Source organism: Dreissena polymorpha, chromosome 2 (assembly GCF_020536995.1).
Source record: "Dreissena polymorpha isolate Duluth1 chromosome 2, UMN_Dpol_1.0, whole genome shotgun sequence".
NCBI lineage: Eukaryota > Metazoa > Mollusca > Bivalvia > Myida > Dreissenidae > Dreissena > Dreissena polymorpha.
In genome coordinates this window covers 140,525,124-140,550,989 of record NC_068356.1, presented here as the reverse complement: position 1 = coordinate 140,550,989, position 25,866 = coordinate 140,525,124, and the positions used below count along the sequence as shown (strand labels likewise).

The 25,866-nt window shown below is 32.8% G+C and overlaps 1 protein-coding gene across 10 annotated transcripts in view; it reads left to right on the top strand.

Moving 5' to 3' along the window:
* LOC127869215 (uncharacterized) overlaps positions 1–25,866 on the top strand; it is a 100,493-nt gene that overhangs the window by 26,302 nt on the left and 48,325 nt on the right. For 8 of the 10 annotated variants that reach the window (XM_052411587.1, XM_052411590.1, XM_052411588.1 and 5 more), the window contains 5 exons: positions 667–891; positions 1,103–1,156; positions 20,231–20,672; positions 21,971–22,440; positions 22,734–23,092. In XM_052411587.1, the coding sequence (XP_052267547.1) occupies positions 667–891; positions 1,103–1,156; positions 20,231–20,672; positions 21,971–22,440; positions 22,734–23,092 (1,550 nt within the window). Of the gene's footprint in view, positions 1–666; positions 892–1,097; positions 1,157–20,230; positions 20,673–21,970; positions 22,441–22,733; positions 23,093–25,866 lie in introns of all 10 variants that reach the window. The other 2 variants (XM_052411583.1, XM_052411584.1) reach the window with 2 other exon arrangements.

Sequence of the window (25,866 nt, the reverse complement as noted above, 5' to 3'; positions counted from 1 at the left end):
CAACATTTGTATCTATGTCGATCTTCATTTGTATTGCCTACCCTCGTGTAGTATGCTAGTGGCCTTACTACCAATCGCTGTGCATCATTATCTTAAACATCTGATGTACTTTTTGCCTCTTGTTTTTCATGACGTTGGTTTCTTCTTTCGTACTCCAGGATTCCTGCATTACTTGATCGTCCCGCAAAACTGTAACGCGATAAGGTTCATTCGGATTGTTCAGTGGACAATACGCTTCCATCTCTCGAGTGTTGATGGCTATAAATAATATAACTACTTGGTATGATGGTACGGCCAAGCTTCTGCTACTTTAATACTCTCTCTTACAAAGTCCATCTCCTTCAAAGACCTGTTGCTTGCCAATTTAGACTACATTTGCAAATCGTTGAGTATCCAGAATGCGTCTTTCCATGCGACATGCTTTCGCCCATCGAGAGGGCTGCCTTATGCCTAGCCCTTCTCGCGTTATCGCGTATTAATACCCGCAGTATTCTCAGTATTTTGACCCTTTGATTAGGTCAACGACGTTGGAAAATAATATAATAAAGAGGAATGTTTATATTATCAATTTACTAACATAAGAGTGTATGCGTCACGTTTGTAACACGAGTTTTTAAATAACATGCACGTGTTAAGATCTACCTTAATATTATTTATTTGCAACAGACGGTAATAAAGTTATCAACCACAAAAACAAATGCCTGCAGCTCCACATCGAATCACAATCAATACGCAGCTGGATTAAATTGTGTGAAGACTTCTTCAGTGGTTCTCTTGCCAGAGCCTTCCAACCGGTCCAAAGGTATTTGAAGACATACGAAGGGTGGGAAAATCTAACTTTCAAATTTGAATTAGATGAAGAACACTTCATGCATTGTGCTAAGTCATTAGGTAGGTGAAGGGTTTTTATTGTTATATTGTCGACATTTGCACAGTTAACTTGTGTCTGATAATCCTTATAAAATAATGTGTAATTTTACATACACTTCTATTGGTGTATTTTCCATAATTAGGTGGCGTCAAATTTACTTGCAAAGTTTGCATGAACATATCGCAGTTATTATTAATATTTAAGGTATTTTACTCAACTTTTTTGTTTCAGTCGACTACTTGAAATCAATACTGAATGCAATGGAAAATGATGTGTCTGCAGCAGGTATGTGTAGAAAATAACTGATAGTCTTTATTTCAGATTTTACCAGATCCAAACAGATATATAGCTTTGTACATTTTGCACATGCTTTTAAAATAAAATATTGTTTATATGTCTAAGCAATACCATATTTTTTTTGTACCCATATGTGAAAAATGTGAGTATGAAAATTTTGGGAACGAACAATATGTGGGTACGAACATTTTGGTTACGAAAAACAAATTGGGTACGAACATTTTGGTAACGAAAAAAATTTGGGTACGAACATTTTGGGTACGGTAAAAACAAATTTGGGAATGAAAAAAATTGGGTGCGAAAAAAATTGGGTACGAAAAAATTTGGTTACGAATTTTTTTAATTAGGAAAGATGGGGTACCTGTAAGAATACCAGGGTACTCAAAAGTATAATTTGAAAATCGGTGTACGAAGAAGTATACTTCAAAGTACCCGGGGTACGGGGAAGTAGTACCCGGGCGGACATTGACCCATTCAGCAATTATACTACTCTTAAGTTTGTTAAGTTCAGCGTATTTTGATTCACTTTTAGAGCCCCGAATTATGGCTTGAAAATGTTTGCACACAGGACAGAAGATTAACTTGAACCAAATTTATTTTGGCCAAACAAATTATGTTTTTTCATCGTTCAGTTTTCTTAAAATGTTAAAAAATGATCGATTTTCTTAAGATAATTGCTCGGCAACCACTGCAAGACAGAAGGAAGAACAGATGGACATACGCATTCATCTCACTTTTCTAAGGATGAGTTCATTTAATTGTTTACACGTTTATTTTTTTTTTAATGAACTGTATGCAAACATACATCATGCATGAATTACTGTTGATCAAACTATGGAGAAAGTCCGGCTATACCCCTGATAACAGGTAAAACACGGGATTGATCCCCCGCTATCCCCGCAAATCCCCGGGGTTGATGGCGTGATTTGGTTTCGATTGGACTGGTGCATACTCGGTTACACTCCTAAATTTTAAAGCGAACACGTAAATAAACACCATTGTTTTTATCATGCACTGTACATTAGCTGTTATTATTGTTATCGGCAGACAAATTCCACTGCGGGGGTTAATTGGTTCAATGATCTTCAATCCCGATGGTTGAATCCTTGAGATTTTCTAGAAACATACAACGCCGTCCTCCCCTCGAATACTGAGCAAATTAAATGTTAAATACCCTTAATACTTCCTTAACGTCCCGAAGCGGGAAATACCAGATTGCATGCAGAATAATCAAAATCGTTTATCACATCTTAACAATCGATTACAGATTGAACACATACGAAATGACTGTTTTGTTTCCTTGGGAAAACTTCCATCCCTGTCGGTTCCATCGCGTGTAAATGAACCGAACCTAGGTAATACAGCCATGTGCATTTCACACAGCTAAAAATAAACCAGGCTATACTTTGACCACTTTTTTTATAAACATAAAATTCCAGAATCTATTTAAAGTACCTCGTTGGCGCATGCGCATAACATTACCAGGCCTCGCTCGTTGTCGTTGTCCGCTTCCCTATAAAGTCACGTTATAATTGAGTGATACACACAGATACATAAAATCTGTATCACATGTTATATGTTATAAACACCAACTTTGATTAGGTCTCAAGGCAATTATATTCACACAAAGGAAAATCGATGGCTGATTAAAAGGTAAAATGGAAATTGAAACTATGATGCCTATATAATCACATTTGTCACCCTTCTTATGGACATGGACTCTAATTCCTTAAGTCCAAGTAAAGGAGACCCCTTTACCGGAACATTATGTCTGTCGTATTCGTTAAAGTTGTCCGTATACTCAAATGACTCGACCACATCGTATTGATGTGAGGGAAAAACATATCTCAAGTTTTGGCATGATAACGAAATCCTATAATTTTTTACATATAATGACGGAGTATATACTGCATAATGACTGAGTAAATACTGTCAATAAAAGCTCACTTTATTGTAGGGTTGACTTGTCAACACAATGCTTGTATATATGAAAATATGAAATACAATATTCTGCATCACATGGTCTTAACCGGTATCGTACACAGCAAATATGCGAAGTCAACAATAATGCAGTACAAACTATTAGACGCGATAGTTAATTAACACTTATTAAACGAAAAAATAATTCAATATTCAGATTAAATTACATGACCAATGTCTGAAAAATGTTGCTGATTATAAAATAAGCTGATTGATAGATATCCGATATTCGATGTTATTTTTTTGAAATCCGAAATGGTTTCGAGGCAGTCGCTTGTGTTATTGACGGGTGAAATGATGTTTCGCGTAAATTTGAATCCTCATATGGTTTGTGAAATAACGCCCAATGTTTGAAATTGCACGTCAAATGAGACTTATACTTTGAAATAGAAATACAACTTTATGTACAGTTAATGCATTATGTGGAAAATACCATGATGTGTTTAATCTTATGTATTGTTTTGTCTGAATGCATACAATTTGCAATAAATAGTGGGAACTAGTATTTTTACTTTGAAACCATCAAGTTTGAAACTAATTATTTTCTAAATTTTAATGTATAATTGTCCATGTATTATTTTAACGTACATAAATAACAGTAAATATGTCCTATTATTATTTATCTTCCGAATCCTTGTTGTACAATGAGATTGGACGACATATTGAACTTTCTGAGGTATGCATTCGGGACAAATCAGAAACAGCTAGAACAATTGGTTTTTGCATTGACACGACAATTTCAGAGACCGAGACTAAGATAACTTTTACTTAAGAACGTAGGAATTCTATGCTGACAAATTATTATAACGTTCTTTATATATTAATTTTAACAAAATGAATTGGGATTTCTACAACTAAACACGTTTTTTGAAGTTCATTTGAATGTTAATATATTTAACATGCAAATAAGTCAATTTTTTGAGCAATTTGAGTATTATGTATCCATTTACAAGATGATTCGAACCCTGTTTGCTGCTTTACCGTCAACAAAACAATACATATTTTTTGAAGTTGGTTGTTTTAATTGCCATTTTGGCAATAGTTGAAGACTTGAATGTAAATGTTAATTGAACTACTAAGAACTTGGTGAGAAGTTTGGAGCTCCAAAACTGTTGCGACCCTAATGATTTTTGCATTTACAATAAATTAAGGACATCTTCATATTTATTTATTGAATGTATATCGTCAATTAACATTCAAGTACAATCCATAATTTAAACATTAATATATTCTCTAATCGATTCTTACTTCGTTAAGATAACATCATCATGGTGTATTGATAATATCGACAAGAATCATTTATACTTAAAGTGATAACGGTCATGTGATGTACGTACACGGCCCATCGACACGTCTATCAAGCATTAACATGCAGTAATCAGTAATCTCTGGTTCTAAAGCTATATTACTGAGCAGGTATCTTTATTTGTAATCGGATCATAATTATTAATATTAAGAGTGGATTTTAAACGAATTTACTGTGTTCATGTGATTTACAGTGACAGGTTGACGTTCAGTAGCACGATACTTTGTAACTACTGTAACTACGATTTGTATTTCATGTTGAGCAATAAGTGACGTAGGGCTATTTTCAAAATATGCTTTTGATCAAATATTCTTATGTATGCAATTGATCAAGTTAAGTGTGCAGTTGCAGCAGTTGTTTAAATTAAAAATGAAAACAATCCTGAAATGATTGCAAATACATGTTTTACTATTACATGTCATAGATATGTATGCCCTTTTTTATAATATTATAATATTCCTTAGTCCCATAGGTGGGTATCAATTTTTTTTTGGTTATTTTATCTTTTCTGGTACAAATTGTAACATGTCATAAGCAACACAACTGTGTTTGTGGTACCTACTTTTAATTGATATAGTCATTTTGTCATGATATGTATAATATTTCACCAAAAATAAAATGTTTAATAAGAATAAAATGTTCTCGATACTTAAAAGTAAAAGGCTTACCAAAATAAATTAAAATATATGTTGTTTGTATCATTTGCGAAAGAAAGGTATTTACCTGGTTATTGGTCGGCCATCTTTGTGGCTGTCTTTGATCTAGACCCCGTGGGCACAACATTTTTATTGGGAACAATTTTGTTTTACCCATAAAAATAAAGAACATCATCAGCATATTAGAAAAAAGACACCTTCCAATCATGCATCTTGGACCATCGTTCCTTCTAGTCTAAAATGTCGAAGATCGTTTTGAAAAGCACGAACAACACCAGCACAAACATCAAAATAAACGGCGATATGCTTGCAATAGCTATACAATTAAAGTTCTTGTTAGAAACCTTTCCAATGATAGTACCAGCTACGCTGTGGGCCAAATAAAACATGTCATGGCGACCATACCAATAGCCAGATTCAGCAGGTTGAGGACAAGAAGTACAAGCTCCTCAAGTCACTTGTAATCTCTGCATACTGTACTGCATCAAGACCCGGATGCGTCATGCGGATACATAACGCAGGATACATACATTCGAAGATTGCTCCGCATCTCCTACATAGAGCAAAAGACCAACGAGTACGTCCTGAACATGACAGCAGCACTTGCTGGTCCACAAGGACCCCTTAAGCGAAAAAAGCTGGTCCAGGATTGGTTTTCACACGTTAGCAGACATCAATCTCTATACAAGGTTGTGGTGCAGGGCACGATATGGGGAAGTCGCCGTCGAAGCAATCAAAAGAAAAGCTGGGTTGATAATGTGAAAGAGTGGACGTCACTCTCCATGGATGAGCTACCCCCAGAAACCTACAACAAAGCTTACTGTCTGGATCTCTGTTTTGTCATTTCCCCACCAACGGCCAGACCGGTCAAAGAAGGATGATGATGATATGTTTTATGTTCTGTCTAGTACATGTGTTTTGTGTCTCACTGTTTGGTAATTGGTTTCTTGCCATCAGGACCATATCTGTATTTTGTCGATAACGTCTCTCACCCGTAAGGTCAATGGAGTTTCATTTTGTGCATTCTTAAAGGGCCATAAATGTGTTCCACAGGAATACATACACATGCAAATCACAGCTTTCCTCTTTTCAGCAGACTTTACAGTTTGATCAAATCGTTGTGTAAAGACATAACATATTTGTTCGAGACACGACCTTTGTGGGATCCAAACTGACGCATTCAAAAATAGCCGTATACGATAAAAAATTCACTCAACTTAATTTTTAAAATCGATAGCGTTTCTTCATGTGTATGCTCTTTATATCGATAGCACTGCTACAACTGATCTTTCCGCGCCCACTCTATGTATTCAGTTACAATTTACAGCTTATCTTGAAATCTATAGAAAATAAAAGAAATAAACAAATTGGAACGGTTAAAAAGTGCAAGCAGTCGTTTGAAGTAACGGATGAATAAGAAGTAAAAGTAAAGAAGGCTTGATGTACCCTTCTAAAATGCGATATCACAGCGATATACTGATTTTCAGATGGAATCAATGTCATTTCCGACGCCGCAAACAGTAATTTGAAGGTTTTAAATAGGTGATCCAGTCATCTGATTCAGCGCCCTTTATTAAGTCAACCGTTTAAAATGTGCGCAATAGTAAATAAGCAGGCATTGGCCAATTCGGGATAGTACTGGCTAATTGCATTATAGATTGGAATTTGAGATCATAGAAGTCAATCAAAATGCACAAGAATTCCAGTGGAGAAGCGCGTTTCAATCATCTTTAGATTGCAAGAAAAGCAGACTTTATCGGTAGACATTGGTATGGAAAAAAACGTGAACATGATCGGACCCGACTGCCCAGGGTTGCTTAAACTAGACATTAAATGTAACAAACTGACATTCGTAAAACGCGATGCGATGATTTCTACACGATGACTACATGTGGCATTCGGCAATAAGTTGCTCGTATGCGGTACAGGGTCTAATATCGTCATGCAACTGGACGGAGAGCGCTGTCGACTTATAAAAAAGACGAAACGCAAAGATGGTTTCTCTACGCCTTTGTGTGTTGTGCTCACAAACCAGTGTTTATTCATAGGCCAAGAAGCATCAAATGTTATATTGGTGTTCCACATTGTGATTAATACAAAATGGCATACTTTATACTGTAGTTTTAACAGTGGAGTTATTATGTTAATATCAATTGTTGATGTAAACATTTCCATGTTTCTTCTTTTTCCGCGATCTAGTGCAAACCAGTGGTTTGAAAACCGATTCATAAATTAGAATATTTTGAAAATTTTAAATACTTAAATAACTTGCAAAAGTTATTATTCTTAAAGTAATCATTCACGATGCATATGATGATTCTTTGTGTGTGTTTGTTTCCATTCTGCAGTCTTATAACAAATACCCACGCAATAATTTAGTTTATTTTGTGTTTTATGTATTGTTCTGTCTTGAACAGCACATTCGATATTTTCCTTAAACTAACGATAGCGGACATGAACACAACTTTTACTCTAGATAATATGTCAGGAGTTTCACAATTCCTTTATAAATAGTACGTAAACATAACGTTTTGTTTCATGAATTGTACTGTCTTTATTAGGCAATCGGTCAGTTTCACAGAGCAAACGATAGAAAATGTTTACAATAATTTATCACTCGATTTTGTCTTTCGAGTTTCACTATTCTTATATGTATATGACATATATAGTATACCTCTTTTATTAATAGGAATCCACAATATTTGTTAAACTGATTTATAGATGTGAAGCACGACTTCTTTGGTACGTAAAATGTTGTGACGGAGTTTTGGGATAATGAACACTTGCAAGAAATAAGGGAACACTTATTGATGATAATATGGTTTCTTTTTTGTAAACACGAGTTTCAGTATGCTAATGATTAAATATTAAAAAGCATGTTTTGGCAAATATTCGGGAATTATATATATTATAATGCGTGAATTACATGCTATTGACACCTAATGGTATGGGTCATCACCATTGATCTCTAAATTTAAAGATCGTCGATGGATAGATTATTACTGTGTAGTTAGTTGTCTAAAGACTTTTATAACTGTACATGTAAATATAACTTACAAACCGCACACATAGATTGCGATATCATGTTAATTGTTTTTAGCATTGTACTTATCAATTTTACATACAATTTTACATACAATTCAATCAATACTATCATTTTATTAAGCCATAAGTTATAAAGTATTGTTCAATTTTGTGCGATATTAACTTTTGAACAGACGTGTTGTACAACTATTTTGTTCTAATGTACCTTATAATCTGATGAAACATGTTTTGCACTGCATGCCTAGTATAATATTTGGGTTATAAATGTATATGTATGCGCACTTCCATATAATATGTTTACGTTATTCAAGCTATTTATACGATACAACAAGGTGTAAGTGATTTTGTTTCTAGCATGAGTGCGCAGGCGCCAGAGTGTTGAAACTTAAGTAATTAAACTTTACATATTAATGTTGATTAATTATTTTAGCTCTAATTTAATAATTTTTAAATCTCAATTTCGGCCCAACTGAATTGTTGCGAACAGCCAGGCATCCATTAAATGTATATGAATCGAATTCGAAGATATTGCCAAAGCAGAGATACCCAGTCTCTACCTCAAAGGTAGAGGTCAAACGTATAATTATACCATAAGTAAGTTTATTCAAGCCCTGAGCTATTTTTTTAAAACAAATGTAATAAAAACAAATAAATTAGTGTCAGTTCAATTGAGTTTTCTATTCGGAAGCTAGACAGTCATCTCTACTGTTGACACGTATACATGAAGTTTATTATTCTGTATTTGGATATAAAATGACTATAGAGAATTCCAAGTGAGTCATAAGATATGTGCTCCTTCAATATTTGTTCTAAACTTGATAAAACAGAAAAGATGACATTTCTACGAAGACGTGTGTTACAACCTGACGTGTAATAACGACCTGAATTGTAATAAACTTTATTACATTATTACAATTGCGTGACAACCTGAATTGTAATAACGCCCGAAAGTGTAATAAATTTTTTTCTTGCTTTAAAATTGCATCTGATCACATTTCCAAACACAGATTATTGCAAAATATAATGCATACATGGATATAATATATATATTAATAGGGTAATACGAATTATGAATAACAAAAAGGTGTTCTCATACAAACTCAATTGTAATAAAGTTATTACATTATTACAATCGCGTGTCGACCTGAATTGTAATAACGCCCGAAAGTGTAATAAACTTATTTCTAGGTTTAAAATTGCATCTTATCGCATTTTTAAGCACATATGTTTGCAAAATATAGTGTATATATGTATATAAAAATGTATCTTAATAAGGTAATACGACCTATGAATGACAAAAAATGTGTTCTCATACAAAAACAATTGTAATAAAGTTATTACATTATTACAACTGCTTGTCGACCTGAATTGTATTAACGCCCGAAAGTGTAATAAACTTATCTTTTGGTTTAAAATCGCATCTTATCGCATTTTCAAACACAGAATATAGCAAAATATAATGCATATATGTATATAAAATATTTATTAATAGGGCAAAACGACCTATGAATGACAAAAAGGTGTTCTCATACAACCTCAATTGTAATAAAGTTATTACATTATTACAATCGCTTGACATCCTGAATTGTAATAACGCCCGAAAGCGAAAAAATAATAATCTTGGTTTAAAATTGCATCTTGTCGCATTTTAAAACACAGATTATTTCCAAATATAATGCATACATGGATATAAAATATATATTAATAGGGCAATACGACCTATGAATGACAAAAAGGTGTTCTCATACAAACTCAATTGTAATAAAGTTATTACATTATTACAATCGCGCGTCGACCTGAATTGTAATAACGCTTGAAAGAGTAATAAACTTATTTCTTGGTTTAAAAGTGCATCTTATCGCATTTTCAAGCACATATTTTTGCACAATATAGTGTATACATGTATATGAACATGTATCTTTATAAGGTAATTCGACCTATGAATGACAAAAAGGTGTTCTCATACAAACTCAATTGTAATAAAGTTATTACATTATTACAATCGCTTGTCGACCTGAATTGTAATAACGCCCGAAAGTGTAATAAACTTATTTCTTGGTTTAAAAGTGCATCTTATCGCATTTTCAAACACATTTTTTGCACAAAAAGTGTATACATGTATATGAACATGTATCTTTATAAGGTAATTCGACCTATGAATGACAAAACATGTGTTCTCATACAAACTCAATTGTAATAAAGTGATTACATTATTACAATCGCTTGTCGACCTGAATTGTAATAACGCCTGAAAGTGAAATAGACTTATTTCTTGGTTTAAAATTGCATCTTGTCGCATTTTAAAACACAGATAATTTCCAAATATAATGCATACATGGATATAAAATATATATTAATAGGGCAATACGACCTATGAATGACAAAAAGGTGTTCTCATACAACCTCAATTGTAATAAAGTTATTACATTATTACAATCGCGTGTCGACCTGAATTGTAATAACGCCCGAAAGTGTAATCAACTTATTTCTTGGTTTAAAAGTGCATCTTATCGCATTTTCAAGCACATATATTTGCAAAATATAGTGAATACATGTATATAAAAATGTATCTTTATAAGGTAATTCGACCTATGAATGACAAAGCATGTGTTCTCATACAAACTCAATTGTAATAAAGTTATTACATTATTACAATTGCGTGACAACCTGAATTGTAATAACGCCCGAAAGTGTAATAAACTTTTTTCTTGGTTTAAAATTGCATCTGATCGCATTTCCAAACACAGAGTTTTGCAAAATATAATGCATACGTGGATATAATATATATATTAATAGGGCAATACGACCCACGAATGACAAAAAGGTGTTCTCATGCAAACTCAATTGTAATAAAGTTATTACATTATTACAATCGCGCGTCGAACTGAATTGTAATAAAGCCCGAAAGTGTAATACACTTATTTCTTGGTTTAAAAAGTGCATCTTATCGCATTTTCAAGCACATATTTTTGCAAAATATACTGTATACATGTATATGAAAATGTATCTTTATAAGGTAATACTACCTATGAATGACAAAAAATGTGTTCTCGTGCAAACTCAATTGTAATAACGTTATAACATTATTACAATTGATTGTCGACCTGAATTGTAATAACGACCGAAAGTGTAATAAACTTATTTCTTGGTTTAAAATTGCATATTATCGCATTTTCAAACACAGATTATTGTAAAATATAATGCATACATGTATATAAAATATATATTAATAGGGCAATACGACCTATGCATGACAACAAAGGTGTTCTCATACAAACTCAATTGTAATAAAGTTATTACATTATTACAATCGCGTGTCGCCCTGAATTGTAATAACGCCCGAAAGTGTAATAAACTTATTTCTTGGTTTAAAGTGATATAAGATGCATTTTTCACTGTTGAGCTGAAAAGAATTACTGGTCAAAAGAGTTATTAAAAATGTTGTAACTCACCCGATACGACTCGAGTTGTTCTGTTCAACAGGCCTTAGGTTAACGGAATTACGTTGTACGGACAGGCAATGGTATTACCATCATACCATTTGGAATGGGGTAAGAGGCTAACGCCATAACATTTCGATAGATAACCTTGCTGAAAGTTCTATAACTAAACAGAAGGAAAACGGAATAGGCTACGGTATCGCGATCTTCTCGATTATTTATTAAAATAATAATGCAAGAAAATGCATATTTAGGTCTTGAACTCAATAAAGAATTTAAATATTGATTATAAATATTTATTTTATTTAAGGAATTCGGAACATTTAGAGATTGAATATAATAAATACTGAATTGAATCTTGTTGCAGCGTGGTTTATTTGTCATTCATGACAAATGTACGATAGATTAATAATTTTGAAAACACTAGGGATTCGTTTGTTTTCATTTATTCATTTATCTATTTATCTACTTATTCATTTATTCATCCATTCATCCGTCCGTCCGTTTGTTCGCTCGTTCGTTCGTGCGTTCGTTTGTGAGTTCGTGCGTTTGTTCATTGATTTGTTTGTTCACTCTTCGGTTTGTTCTTTTCGTTCGCTCGTTCGTTCTTTCGCTCATTCGTTCTTTTGTTAGTTTGTTCGTTCGTTCGTTTGTTCGTTTGTTTGTGTGTTCGTTCGTTCATTCATTTATTTATTCATTTATTCAGTCCGTCCGTCCTTTCGTTTTTTCGTTCGTTCGTGCGTTTTTGTGCGTTCGTGCATTTGTTCATTGGTTCGTTCGTTCGTTCGCACGTTCTTTCTTTCTTTCTTTCTTTCATTCATTAATTCATTTATTCATTTATTCATTTACTCATTTATTCATATATTCATTGATTTTTTTTATTCATTTTTTGCATTTATTAATTTATTCATTTATTCACTAACCCATTCACTCATTCATTCATTCACTCATTCATTTTTATTTATTTAATGATTTATGTTTTTAATTATTTATTATTTGTTTGTTCGTTCGCCCGTCCGTCCGTCCGTTTTTTGTCCTTTGGTTTGTTCGTTGGTTCATTCGTTGGTTGGTTCGTTACTTCGTTCGTTCGTTTGTTATTTAATAATTTTCTTTGATTCTAAGGCCTTTAGACTATCATCATCATCATCATGATCATCGTCCTCATGATCATCATCTTCATCATCATCATCATCATCATCATCATCATCATCATCATCATCATCATCATCATCATCATCATCATCATCATCATCATCATCATCATCATCATGTTCATCATCATAACAATCATCATCATTATGATCATGATCATGATGATGATGATGATGATGATCATCATCATCATAATCATTATCATCATCTTCATCATCATCATCATCACCATCATCATCTTCATCATCAGCAGCATCATCATCATTATGATCATAATCATCACCATCATCATCATCATCATCATCATCATCATCATCATTTTTATTTTTTTATTTTAATTTCTTATTTTATGTTTGATATATTTTTTATGATTATTTGTACTTTATATTATATAATATGCATATTATGTTAATGCTGCCACGCTAAAACAATGATTAAATAAATGATGGATGAAGGTTAAAAAATGATCGTTTCGTAGCAGCAGGAGGGGGGTCTTGGGTACTTTATGACATCTCGTGTTAACAGGGTTTTTGATGTGGGTGTGTCATGCTACAATTTCCTGTTAATCGGACCCGAAATATGATTAGGCCGCTTTTAATAGTGGTGATAACCGTTATTTCTATTGTTACGCAATACGAAAATTCGAAAACAAATGTCACGGCTTATTTTTCTGACCCTTTCTATGTTGCAATTTATATAAAAAAGTATATAAATTAACTCAGGTGTGGCTGTCTTTATTTTTAAGATATGAAATTACATTAATTGTTAAAATAGTTGTTAACATACCTTAACTACGATAATGGAAGCGATAAATATTTTATTGTAAAGACGCAGTTGTCTTTCCACACATTTTAATCATACATTTATGACTTCTTGCGTTTTCTTAATGAAAAATATAACCACAATACTTTACGACAGAAAATTTAAGTCAGACTAAGTTATGAGGGGAACCGGCCGATCTCTGATCTGTGTGTGATAACCTGACGCTCAAAAGGATAAGAAAGGGATAACCGCAGCGGGTTGCTAATACACAGTGCAGACTTCCGCTGTTTTATTGGGGGTATTGTTTATACAGCATATGCAAAATAGCATGGATTCCAATTTTGAAATAAACATCTGAAAATAGCGCCGTTGACTTTTAAATTGAAGAGTATAGACGACATCAAAGTCGAAGAATTGATTTTCTGGAAGAAACAAAGAGCACCGCGAGTTTAATGAGGACGACAAATACAATTAAATAAATAATAAAAAATTAATTCGCATAGCATGGAGGCAGTTTATGTCTTACTTAAAGGTGAACAGATAAGTTCAGACTAAAAACCGTATACAGGAATATAATATAATTGCGTCTCTGTCCCATTAGATATTTCACTAGCGAATATTTATTTCACATGCAGTATGTGCTGTAAATTAGAAACCGAATTTGCGCATAAATTACTTAGTTCTTTCATAACGTGCCTTGAAATATGTTCTCGTCTTTGACAGTTTAAACTTGTATTTAACTGTGAAAAGCACCAATATTACTTCACAAATGATATTTCCCTGAAGACTTCTACATAAGAACAAGTTTTGAATGTACACACATGAACATAGACATACATTATGGCAAATAATTGTATCTATTTAATACTTTTAAGCATCTTAATGAATGACCGGGATGGTTTTATCGCGCTTCTATTAAATATATAATTTTTAGTTATTGACGGTATTTCAATTTGGAACGTTTTTCATACAAACATTTTCTTGTGTAGTATTTTTTACACACAGATATTTATAAAGAAAAGAATTGCATAAAGTTCAAAACAAAATTAATTACTAAATTAATAAATAAAGGAATGAACGAACCAATGAACAAACGCATGAACGCACAAGCGCACAAACGAACGAACTAACAAACGTACGGTGGACTGAATGAATAAATAAATAAATAAATAAATAAATAAATGAATGAATGAGTGAGTGAGTGAGTGAGTGAGTGAGTGAGTGAGTGAGTGAGTAAGTAAGTGAGTGAGTCAGTGTGTGAGTGAGTTAGTGAGTGAGTGAATGAATTAATTACCTATTACAAATAAATAAATAAATTAATACATAAATACATAAATAAATAAATATATAGATAAATAAATAAGCAAGCAAGCAAGCAAACAACCAAACAAACAAACAAAAAAACAAACAAACAAACTAACTAACAAACAAACACACAAACAAACAAACAAACAAACAAATAAATAAATAAATAAATAAATAAATAAATAAATAAATAAATAAATAAATAAATAAATAAATAGATAAATAAATGAATGAATGAATGAATGAATGAATGAATGAATGAATGAATGAATGCATGAATGTATGAATGAATGAAGGAAGGAATGAATGAATGAATCAAGCAATCAATCAATCAATGACATAACGAACGAACGAACACACGATCGCACGAACGAACGAACATACGGACGGACAGAGAAATGAATGAATGAATGAATAAAACAATGAATGAATCATAATGAATTAATAAATAAATGAACGAACGAACGAACGAACGAACGAAATAACGAACGAACGAACGAACGAACTAATGAACGAACGAACGATCGGACGAATTGACGAATGAATGAATGAATAAATATATAAAACCCTGTTCTGTTCACAATTGTTTTTGTTGTTTTTGGTGTTGCACACTTAAATATAATTTAGCTACAAACAAATCCCTAGTGTTTTCAAAATTATGAATCCATCGTACATTTCTCAGGTATGACAAATAAACCGCGCGGTATCAATACTCACTTCAGTATGTATTATATTAAACCTTGAATAAAATAAATATGTATAACCAATATTTCAATTCGTTATTGAGTTCAAGACCTAAAAAGGCATTTTCTTTCATTTTTTTTTAAAATAAATAATCGAGACGATCGTGATACCGTAACCTAATCCGTTTTCCTTCTTAATCTATAAACAAGAAATATCTTAAAAAAAGATATACGGCGTTGATTGTGGTTGGAGTTGGTGGAAGTTAAAGAGTTTAATGAATGAAATCGAAGATAGCATATGTCTTTTTCTGTGCAGTTCTTAGCTGCATTTCACGCAGTACGTGATGTTACGCGTAGTTTTCGAAGTTTATTTTACATTATTACATATTGCTGATCATATATCTATAGACACACAAAAAAGACTGGAAGTGAAATTAAAACATGTTAGTCAACCGGCCACACGCGAAGTATCCGTACATATTTTTAATATTTATTCGCGCGTTCTTCGGACAACCCTGTTTAGTGGTTTGTCGGGCATTGCTATTTGGTTCCATTATTAACAGTACCGGGAATCATCTCGCTTATTCTTAAGACATTGGTCAATATGGTGGGATAATTCTTGTTAAATTAATAAAAAATAATATTTATCATGGTTATGTTGAAAGCACATTAAGAATCTATTATTAAGATACCATAATTATATCGGCAAATATCTTCATTTAACATCTGGTCTAAATAAAATTCCAGTTCACCTAGTTCACGCGATACCGTCTATATTATATAACTATCCCTGTACTGACCAAGAACTGGAGTACAGGTCAGCACATACGGCAGTCGTGAAGACGCAGCGATGACCTGTAAATAAAATCTGACATACATACACACTGACCGCGAACTGACCATGATAAACTTTAAAGTGAGGTAGCGATTCCACTGCTGGAACGACCACAGGCGCTCGATGGCAATGACTCAATCATTCGACTATACGTCATGACTTTTTTTTTAATGCAGCTGCAGCCGTGATTTTTATTAACCTGTTTATTATAATGCATACACATACTAAATCAATAAAAATCTTCCAACAAAACGTCCTCTTAAAAAAAGATAGTTCGACTATGTATATAATTATTAACAAGGTAAGCCACTCGCCATTTTAAAATGCAACGGAAGTGCGTTGTTTCCCCGCTCGCTTAATGAAATGATCGCGCAAGCCGGGAACCTCGCTCGGGAACAGTTAACTGTTAAACTATCATATTTCTCGGTCATTGTCTCTATAATACACGTTTTCATGTCCGATCTTAATAAATAATTTATTTGAAATAATTTATTAAGATCGGACATGGAACCGTGTATTATTATTACCTATTAATATATATTTTATATCCATGTATGCATTATATTTGGAAATAAACTGTGTTTTAAAATGCGACAAGATGCAATTTTAAACCAAGATTTTTTTTATTTCGCTTTCGGGCGTTATTACAATTCAGGTTGTCAAGCGATTGTAATAATGTAATAACTTTATTATAATTGAGGTTGTATGAGAACACCTTTTTGTCATTCATAGGTCGTATTGTCCTATTAATATATATTTTATATCCATGTATGCATTATATTTTGCAACAATCTGTGTTTGGAAATGCGATCAGATGCAGTTTTAAACCAAGAAAAAAGTTTATTTCACTTTCGGGCTCTATTACAATTCAGGTTGTCACGCGATTGTAATAATGTTATAACTTTATTACAATTGAGGTTGTATGAGAACACCTTTTTGTCATTCATAGTTCGTATTGCCCTATTAATATATATTTTATATCCATGTATGCATTATATTTTGCAACAATCTGTGTTTGGAAATAAAATCAGATGCACTTTTAAACCAAGAAATAAGTTTATTACACTTTCGGGCTGTTATAACAATTCAGGTCGACACGAGATTGTAATAATGTTATAACTTTATTGCAATTGAGGTTGTATGAGAACACCTTTTTGTCATTCATAGGTCGTATTGCCCTATTAATATGTATATTATATCCACGTATGCATTATATTTGGAAATAATCTGTGTTTGGAAATGCGATCAGATGCAATTTTAAACCAAGAAAAAAGTTTATTACACTTTCGGTTGTTATTACAATTCAGGCTGTCACGCAATTGTAATAATTTAATAACTTTATTACAATTGAGGTTGTATGAGAACACCTTTTTTGTCATTCATAGGTGGTATTGCCCTATTAATATATATTTTATATACATGTATGCATGATATTTGACAATAATCTGTGTTTGAAAATGCGACCAGATGCAATTTTCAACCAAGAAATAAGTTGATTACACTTTCGGGCGTTTTTACAATTCAGGTCGACAAGCAATTGTAATAAAGTTATAACTTTATTACAATTGAGTTTGCATGAGAACACATTTTTTTGTCATTCATAGGTCGTATAACCTTATAAAGATACATTTTCATATACATGTATACACTATATTTTGCAAACATAGGTGCTTGAAAATGCGATAAGATGCACTTTTAACCCAAGAAATAAGTTTATTACACTTTCGGGCTGTTATAACAATTCAGGTCGACACGCGATTGTAATAATGTTATAACTTTGTTACAATTGAGGTTGTATGAGAACACCTTTTTGTCATTCATAGGTCGTATTGTCCTATTAATATATATATATTATATCCACGTATGCATTATATTTTGAAATAATATGTGTTTGGAAATGCGAACAGATGCAATTTTAAACCAAGAAAAAAGTTTATTACACTTTCGGGCGTTATTACAATTCAGGTTGTCACGCAATTGTAATAATGTAATAACTTTATTACAATTGAGGTTGTATGAGAACACCTTTTTTGTCATTCATAGGTCGTATTGCCCTATTAATAAATATTTTATATACATATATGCATTATATTTTGCAATAATCTGTGTTTGAAAATGCGATAAGATGCGATTTTAAACCAAAAGATAAGTTTATTACACTTTCGGGCGTTATTACAATTCAGGTCGACAAGCAGTTGTAATAATGTAATAACTTTATTACAATTGGTTTTGTATGAGAACACATTTTTTGTCATTCATAGGTCGTATTACCTAATTAAGATACATTTTTATATACATATATACACTATATTTTGCAAACATATGTGCTTAAAAATGCGATAAGATGCAATTTTAAACCAAGAAATAAGTTTATTACACTTTCGGGCGTTATTACAATTCAGGTCGACACGCGAATGTAATAATGTAATAACTTGATTACAATTGAGGTTGTATGAGAACACCTTTTTTGTCATTCATAGGTCGTTTTGCCCGATTAATAAATATTTTATATACATATATGCATTATATTTTGCTATATTCTGTGTTTGAAAATGCGATAAGATGCGATTTTAAACCAAAAGATAAGTTTATTACACTTTCGGGCGTTATTACAATTCAGGTCGACAAGCAGTTGTAATAATGTAATAACTTTATTACAATTGTTTTTGTATGAGAACACATTTTTTGTCATTCATAGGTCGTATTACCTAATTAAGATACATTTTTATATACATATATACACTATATTTTGCAAACATATGTGCTTAAAAATGCGATAAGATGCAATTTTAAACCAAGAAATAAGTTTATTACACTTTCGGGCGTTATTACAATTCAGGTCGACACGCGATTGTAATAATGTAATAACTTTATTACAATTGAGTTTGTATGAGAACACCTTTTTGTTATTCATAATTCGTATTACCCTATTAATATATATATTATATCCATGTATGCATTATATTTTGCAATAATCTGTGTTTGGAAATGTGACCAGATGCAATTTTAAAGCAAGAAAAAAGTTTATTACACTTTCGGGCGTTATTACAATTCAGGTTGTCACGCAATTGTAATAATGTAATAAAGTTTATTACAATTCAGGTCGTTATTACACTTCAGGTTGTAACAGACGTGTGCAATTAAATACGATAGGATATAGGATAGGATAGAACAAATACCAAGCATATTGTATTAGAGTTTTTTTGTACAAACTGGTTGCACATAGTGTAGTTTAATTTTGCTTTTATTGGACCTGAAATCCGTATAAGAGACAGTTAACTTTCATAGAAGCGGTCCTATGCAAAGTTAACTACTAACCAAGTTGAATTACATTCATGTGGATGCTTTTAAATTTGTTTTGGGATTCTATGTAAACAATTGTTTTTGTATATTTAAAGGTGTTGTGAATAATATGTAATTTTTAAGTTTTGAAGATAAATAAAACCTGTATAAACTTCAACGTTTTGAAGTGATAGTTGTGAGGCGGACATCTCGGCCTTTTTTGTGTGGTTGGTGCAACGTTTGAAAATATTTTTAAATTGTCTGCAACAAAAATTATATTGTTCAATGAAATTGATTTAAGCTTATTTAACCACACATAACGTGTCTAAGTACCTTGCTGCTAAACTAAGTCTTGAGCAACCAGATAGCTCATCATGGGTGTGTGAAGAAATTTCAAATTTCAATACTTCTTAAAATACTTTAAAAATCTTTTCGAATAATCTGGTGATTTACAAACACTAGACGTGCTTTAACGTTCGTTTTATGACACTAGACAACTTGGTAAATAACTACACCATAAAAAAACGTCTTTAATTTGTGTCTCATCTTTTATCGTTTTCACCCGTTTTACAGTCCCGATAAAAACATTATAACTACGACTCCTTGTTTCTAACAGACAGCTTCGTCATGGCTGCGTGTGAAATACCAAGCATTGAGAAAGGTGCGGACGAGGACGATGCAAGAAACTGTTTTGCGTGTTTGAAGAGCAAACTGAATGCAGAAGCAGGACACTTCTGCAAGGACTGTAACCAGTTATATTGCACCAGCTGCGTGAGTAAACACGACGACTTTTTTCAAAGGCATAAAATATTATGGAAATTCGACAAAGACAAAAGAAATGTGGCGAGTGCTCCAATAAGTGACCATAATTTAGAGATATATCATCGTACAACCAAGTCGAGATCAGAGGTAAGCTTAGAGGCATTCAAACAAGAGTGTGCTAGCGGCGAGAGTTTTGAGCTTGGAAAATGTGACGTACACAAGTCACAGGATGTGATGTCTTTCTGTGCAGAAGATGGTCTTCTTTGCTGCAACATTTGCAATTCAACAATACACAGGTAGTATTTTTGTGCATATGGGCAATGGTAGTATTTTTCAAAATCATCATTGTGATAGCCACTGCAAGGTCTTGGGCATTATATACTTGAACAATGGTACTCGTACGTGAACTCGTTGTTATAGCAACTACTGATAAGTATTGAATATTATGTCATTTGAATCATTTTTGTTCGAAGTAAATTAATTTAAATGGGAATGTTTCACAATTTACATCAAGATTTCATACTAAAATATATTCTATCGTCTACGCTATTTATTTTCGTTATCGTTTGAGTTGATGGCCGTATTTTGGAGCAATTCCGTACTTGAATTAATGTTAACACCGGCCCGGTCGTTAACAATATATCTTCGATTTTCAGTAAATTGTCGCAGTCTAATTTGCATTATTACATAACTCAACGATCGCATTTTCTAGTTATAGAAATGAATGACGATTTTTTTTCAGAGCGTCTGCGATGTTTAACGCCTTATTTATGTAGCCGATGAATGATGAGTCAATTTGAATTAAAAATAAGCATTTTAGTTCCCTATGCATCCATTAAAACAATGCATATTTAACCAGATACATTTCCAGAATATTTCAAAATATTATCTTAATAATTAGGCAGATAATTTGACAACTAGCATCTTATACTAAATGTAGTAAGCGGTACAATATAATTATTTAACTTATAGCGACAATTTGTAAATTAAATTGAATGAGTTTACCCGAGTATCATTCCCGAAGAAAAAATACAGAAACATGCATGTTTTCATCATAACGGTTATCGGAGCATAAAATCGGCGCTAATACGGCCGTGCATTATGCACATGTAATTCCTAACAATTTCGTTTAACGCATTATTTTTCTTCACTCGCAAACAAGGGGGGAAGAGACACGTTTTTATATTGATAAAAAACATAATATTTAATGTTTATTAAAAGGAGCCTGCGTATCACACAACCATTCAATTTGTACTTCGAAAAAATAAACTTATCAACATTGCCGATCATTTTAATCAATTTGATAAATCGTGTCGCATTAAACGTATCGTACATATCGTGTCATGTTGTCTCGTCTCGACTTCAATTGCTCTAAATTATATTACATACTATAACATTTCACTAAATTACATCGTTTTGCCTTGTATTTAATTATTTTGCATTGTAATGTCTTGTTTTGCATAGTATTGCATAATATTGAAAATATTATGTTGTATTGCATTGCATTTCATTATCTTACTGTTTTGCATTATATTGTATAGAATTGCATAATATTCTATTGTTTAGTATTAGTTTGATTGTTTTGTTTTGTCAGAGATTGCAAAGACATCGAAGAACTGCCTAAAGTAGCAAAAGGAGTGCATACGCTTGCAGAGTTCTCTACCCTGCCATCCAGATTGCAAGAGTCGTTGTCATTTCTTGATCGAGAAATGTTTGAACTGTCTGAAAAGGAGAAACTCATAGAAGACAACGCGGACGCGGTTAAGACAAATATACAGTATTGCAGGGATGAAATTGTTGGTATAGTGTACAAACTGCAGCAGCAATTATTTGAAGCTGTCGAATTGTTAAAATCTTCCATCACAAACGACATCGCATCTCCTAAGACGCAATGCGTACATTATTATAACCAGTTGAAATCACTTTACAGTGTCGTAGAAACTGACGCAGTCGATGAAACAACAGCGTTTATTGGACTTACGAAGGGCAGAGCGTTATTATTGCGTATTCGGATGTTATTGAAAGATATAGACGGAAGATATCGACGCTGTATTGTTTTTCAGCGTGCGTAGACATTTGTATTTGGTTCATGGTTTATATGGACAATGATACTAATTCAATGGTTTAATTATTTTGAAATTGAATCTTATATAATACATATTAAATGTTATGGCTTTAGTTTAAACAGGCAATAATATGACCAAACTATTACATTATTATATAGATATTTTCATGTAAACTGTGTTAAATTACAGAGTAAGCGACAGACAGTTTCATCATTATGCTTGTCGTATTTTTAAATTCTTTATACTGAATCACATTCGTAATATATGTATACGTTGCTTTACAATTTACAGATGATACAGACCTCCACAAGATGTTGTCGAAAATGCAAAACTTTGGAGCAGTCAAAAGCGTTGAACATATATTCGCAGTAACGGAGAAATCAACGGTTCAAATGCCAATTGATATACGTAACTGCGATATCACAGCAATTTTTGAGCTGCCATGTGGAGACATTGTTCTGGCCGATGCTGCTAATAGCAATTTAAAGCTTCTCAACAAATCATTCCATAATTTGGCTGTCTGCACGCTACCAGATATACCGTTAGACATGTGCGCGATTGGAGACGCCGAGATTGCAGTGGTCACTGCCGGGAAAGTCTATTTCTACTTTCTCAAAGATGGAAGCCTGAGGTCAGAAAAGTCGATCAAGGTTCGCAAACAGTCATCTGGTATGGCATATTTCGACCCTTATCAAGTACTCTATTGATGGGAAACAGGACAAGCTGTTATATAAAGACACAGAAGCGGGTGGAAAAGGTAAAACAAAGTCATTATTGAACAGATTTTTTAACACTGTTATGCTCCCCAGATAATCTCAAGGGGAGCATTTAATCGTATATTTTGTTTTTATCTTCGTCCTCCATCGGTCCTGTTATATGGTTTGTCCGGGCTCTTTTTAAGCAACTAATATCTTAATTACTTTAAGTTTTTTCGGATACTTAATGTTTTCGGACACACGTGTTTCTTTTAGCTTAACTTTCTATGTTAACCAATACCATTTGTACACTGAATTCTTAAGGTTTCGTTTTAACCATTTCGTTTTAGTTACGATTTTCCGATGCGCAATCAGCCGTGAAGGTCAATTCATCTACGTGATTGGACCCGACTGTCCAGGATTGCTTGTACTAGACAACTTTGGAAACAAAGTCACATTCGTGGAAAACCATGACATGGTATCCCCACGTGGATTGCACGTTGCACCAGGTGGTCAGGTGTTTTTATGCGGGACAGGTTCCAACATGGTCCTGCATTACGACAGGGAACAGAATCAATTGGTAAAAGTGGCAGATGGCAACGATGGTCTTTGGTCGCCTCAGCGTGTAGTGTTGTTAAATGGGAAATCGCTTATGATAATTGGACAAGAAGCAACAAATAGCATCTTAGTCTTACGTGTTTCCTGAAGTCAAAATTCAGATAACTAGGTGGCTATGGAACATTCCGTGAAAAAGATTGATTCAGCATTTCAATAAAATATTAAAGTTTTGAAATCTATATTACATAAACTTAAGTTTAATTTATGGCCTTTTTCCATTTGAAAGTGACTGCTTATGTCACCTGAATAGGAATACCATTATAATTCTTGCAAACAAATCGATGGCGATTTTTCTCATGCCTCTTTATTTAACCAAAATGACCAGCCATAATACTATTTTTTGACGCGTTTCGTAGTATAGCGTAAAATGTTGTTTCTTACGCGATATAACAAGTTTACAGTAGAAATGTTAGCGATTTCGTTTGGTGCGTTTTTGCACGAGGATATTGTGGAAAAAATTTAGGTTGTGTATAGTCATTCTACCAGACGCTCTCACTTCGTAATAATCGATTTTGATATTAATAATTATTTTGTATATATGTTTTTAACAAAATAATAAATGTATGTTATTGTTTAAACATGCACAAAATGTTGGTTACGGACGAGATAAATGCTTTAATGAATTAGGCCCAACGTTCAGTTTGTGATCTGACACCTGAAAATCGACACGAGTTTATAGCGTTCACCGTCACTGATTTTTCTTGGTCGGTCATTTCACATTAAGAATTGTTTATTCACGTTTTCAATAAATTGTATGTACATTGTTTACGATTGTCACATTGTTGTATTCTCGCATATCTGTCGTGGCTGCACCACGCAATTATAAAGCAATCGTCTGGCATTGCAAAGGAACGATTGTTGATTTGTATACTTAATAGGTGTTACGCATTGACAATTTAAGAACAAGCTCGAACATTCATTAGTTTCGTGCATATCTGTTGCTTCTATGTCTTATTCACTTCAAGTTGATTAAAATGCCACTTTTTGTTAGTGTCTTTATGTAGTACGAGGTTTGCGAAATTTGTTTGCAATAATATTTTTATTTTTATTAGGTAAATCTTGTAGAATTGAAATACATAATTTAATTAGATGGTATTTATCTTACATACACGGCTACTGCTGTGTTTTTGTGTGTACTGCATCAAGTGTGAATATTGAACAATTTTATGCTATGCCTAATTAGCATGTTTGGCATGTATTTATATATATAAAGATGGAGATTTGAATATATCTTATTTCTGTTTAATGTTATTGCTCCTAAGTAACAGTTTTGATGCCGTGGTTTGTATACAGCCCTTGCTTAGTTCAATTATAAAAAATGAACAGTATTATCTTTTTGTTCTGTTCATGTTGAATCATTCGATACACTGAAATGCTTTGAGAATAATTCTAGGCCAAGTGTGAGGTTTTGAGATCGTTAAACCGGTCTTAACCCACCATACTTTGAAAAGAGCGTTCAAAGACAATTACTCAATTTGTTTTCCTTTTTGTTATGTTGCGTACTTTAGTGTCTCATCAAGCTCATCTGTTTTATGTTTCACTTTATCGCAACTTCTTTTTTGTCACAAATAAAAACGCATATTAGCATAAGGTTTCTCTCTTGTTAGTGTAGAAACAGTTTCACTTTCAATAACTATAGAGGGTCTGGCAATAGTTGTCATATCATACTATATTTTATTAAACGAGTTCAGGAATTGTGTAAGTACGCGAGCCTTTGGCGAGCTTACTATCGACTTTCCTGGACGAGTTTAATAAAAAAATTGTATGAAATTACAACGAGTGTCAGATCTTTTTGATCACATGCTTTTAAAAGAGCAAATTAAATAAAAATTTACGCAAACATAATGATAAATCCCGAATGTTTTTACAGTTCGTGATGTCATTTCACTTTGCAACGTCATTGTAGCAAAATGCGATTCGTCAGTCGAACGAAAACTAAGCCAGTGAAAACGCTTAAAAAGAATATTACACATGTGTAAGATAAATATATTCGTATTACTTCATGCATTTTCTTACTTTAATATTGTGCTTGGTGTTGGTTATTTCTATTTAAATATTGTGCTTAGTATTCATTATGTCTACTGAAATATTGTGCTTAGTAATCATTATTA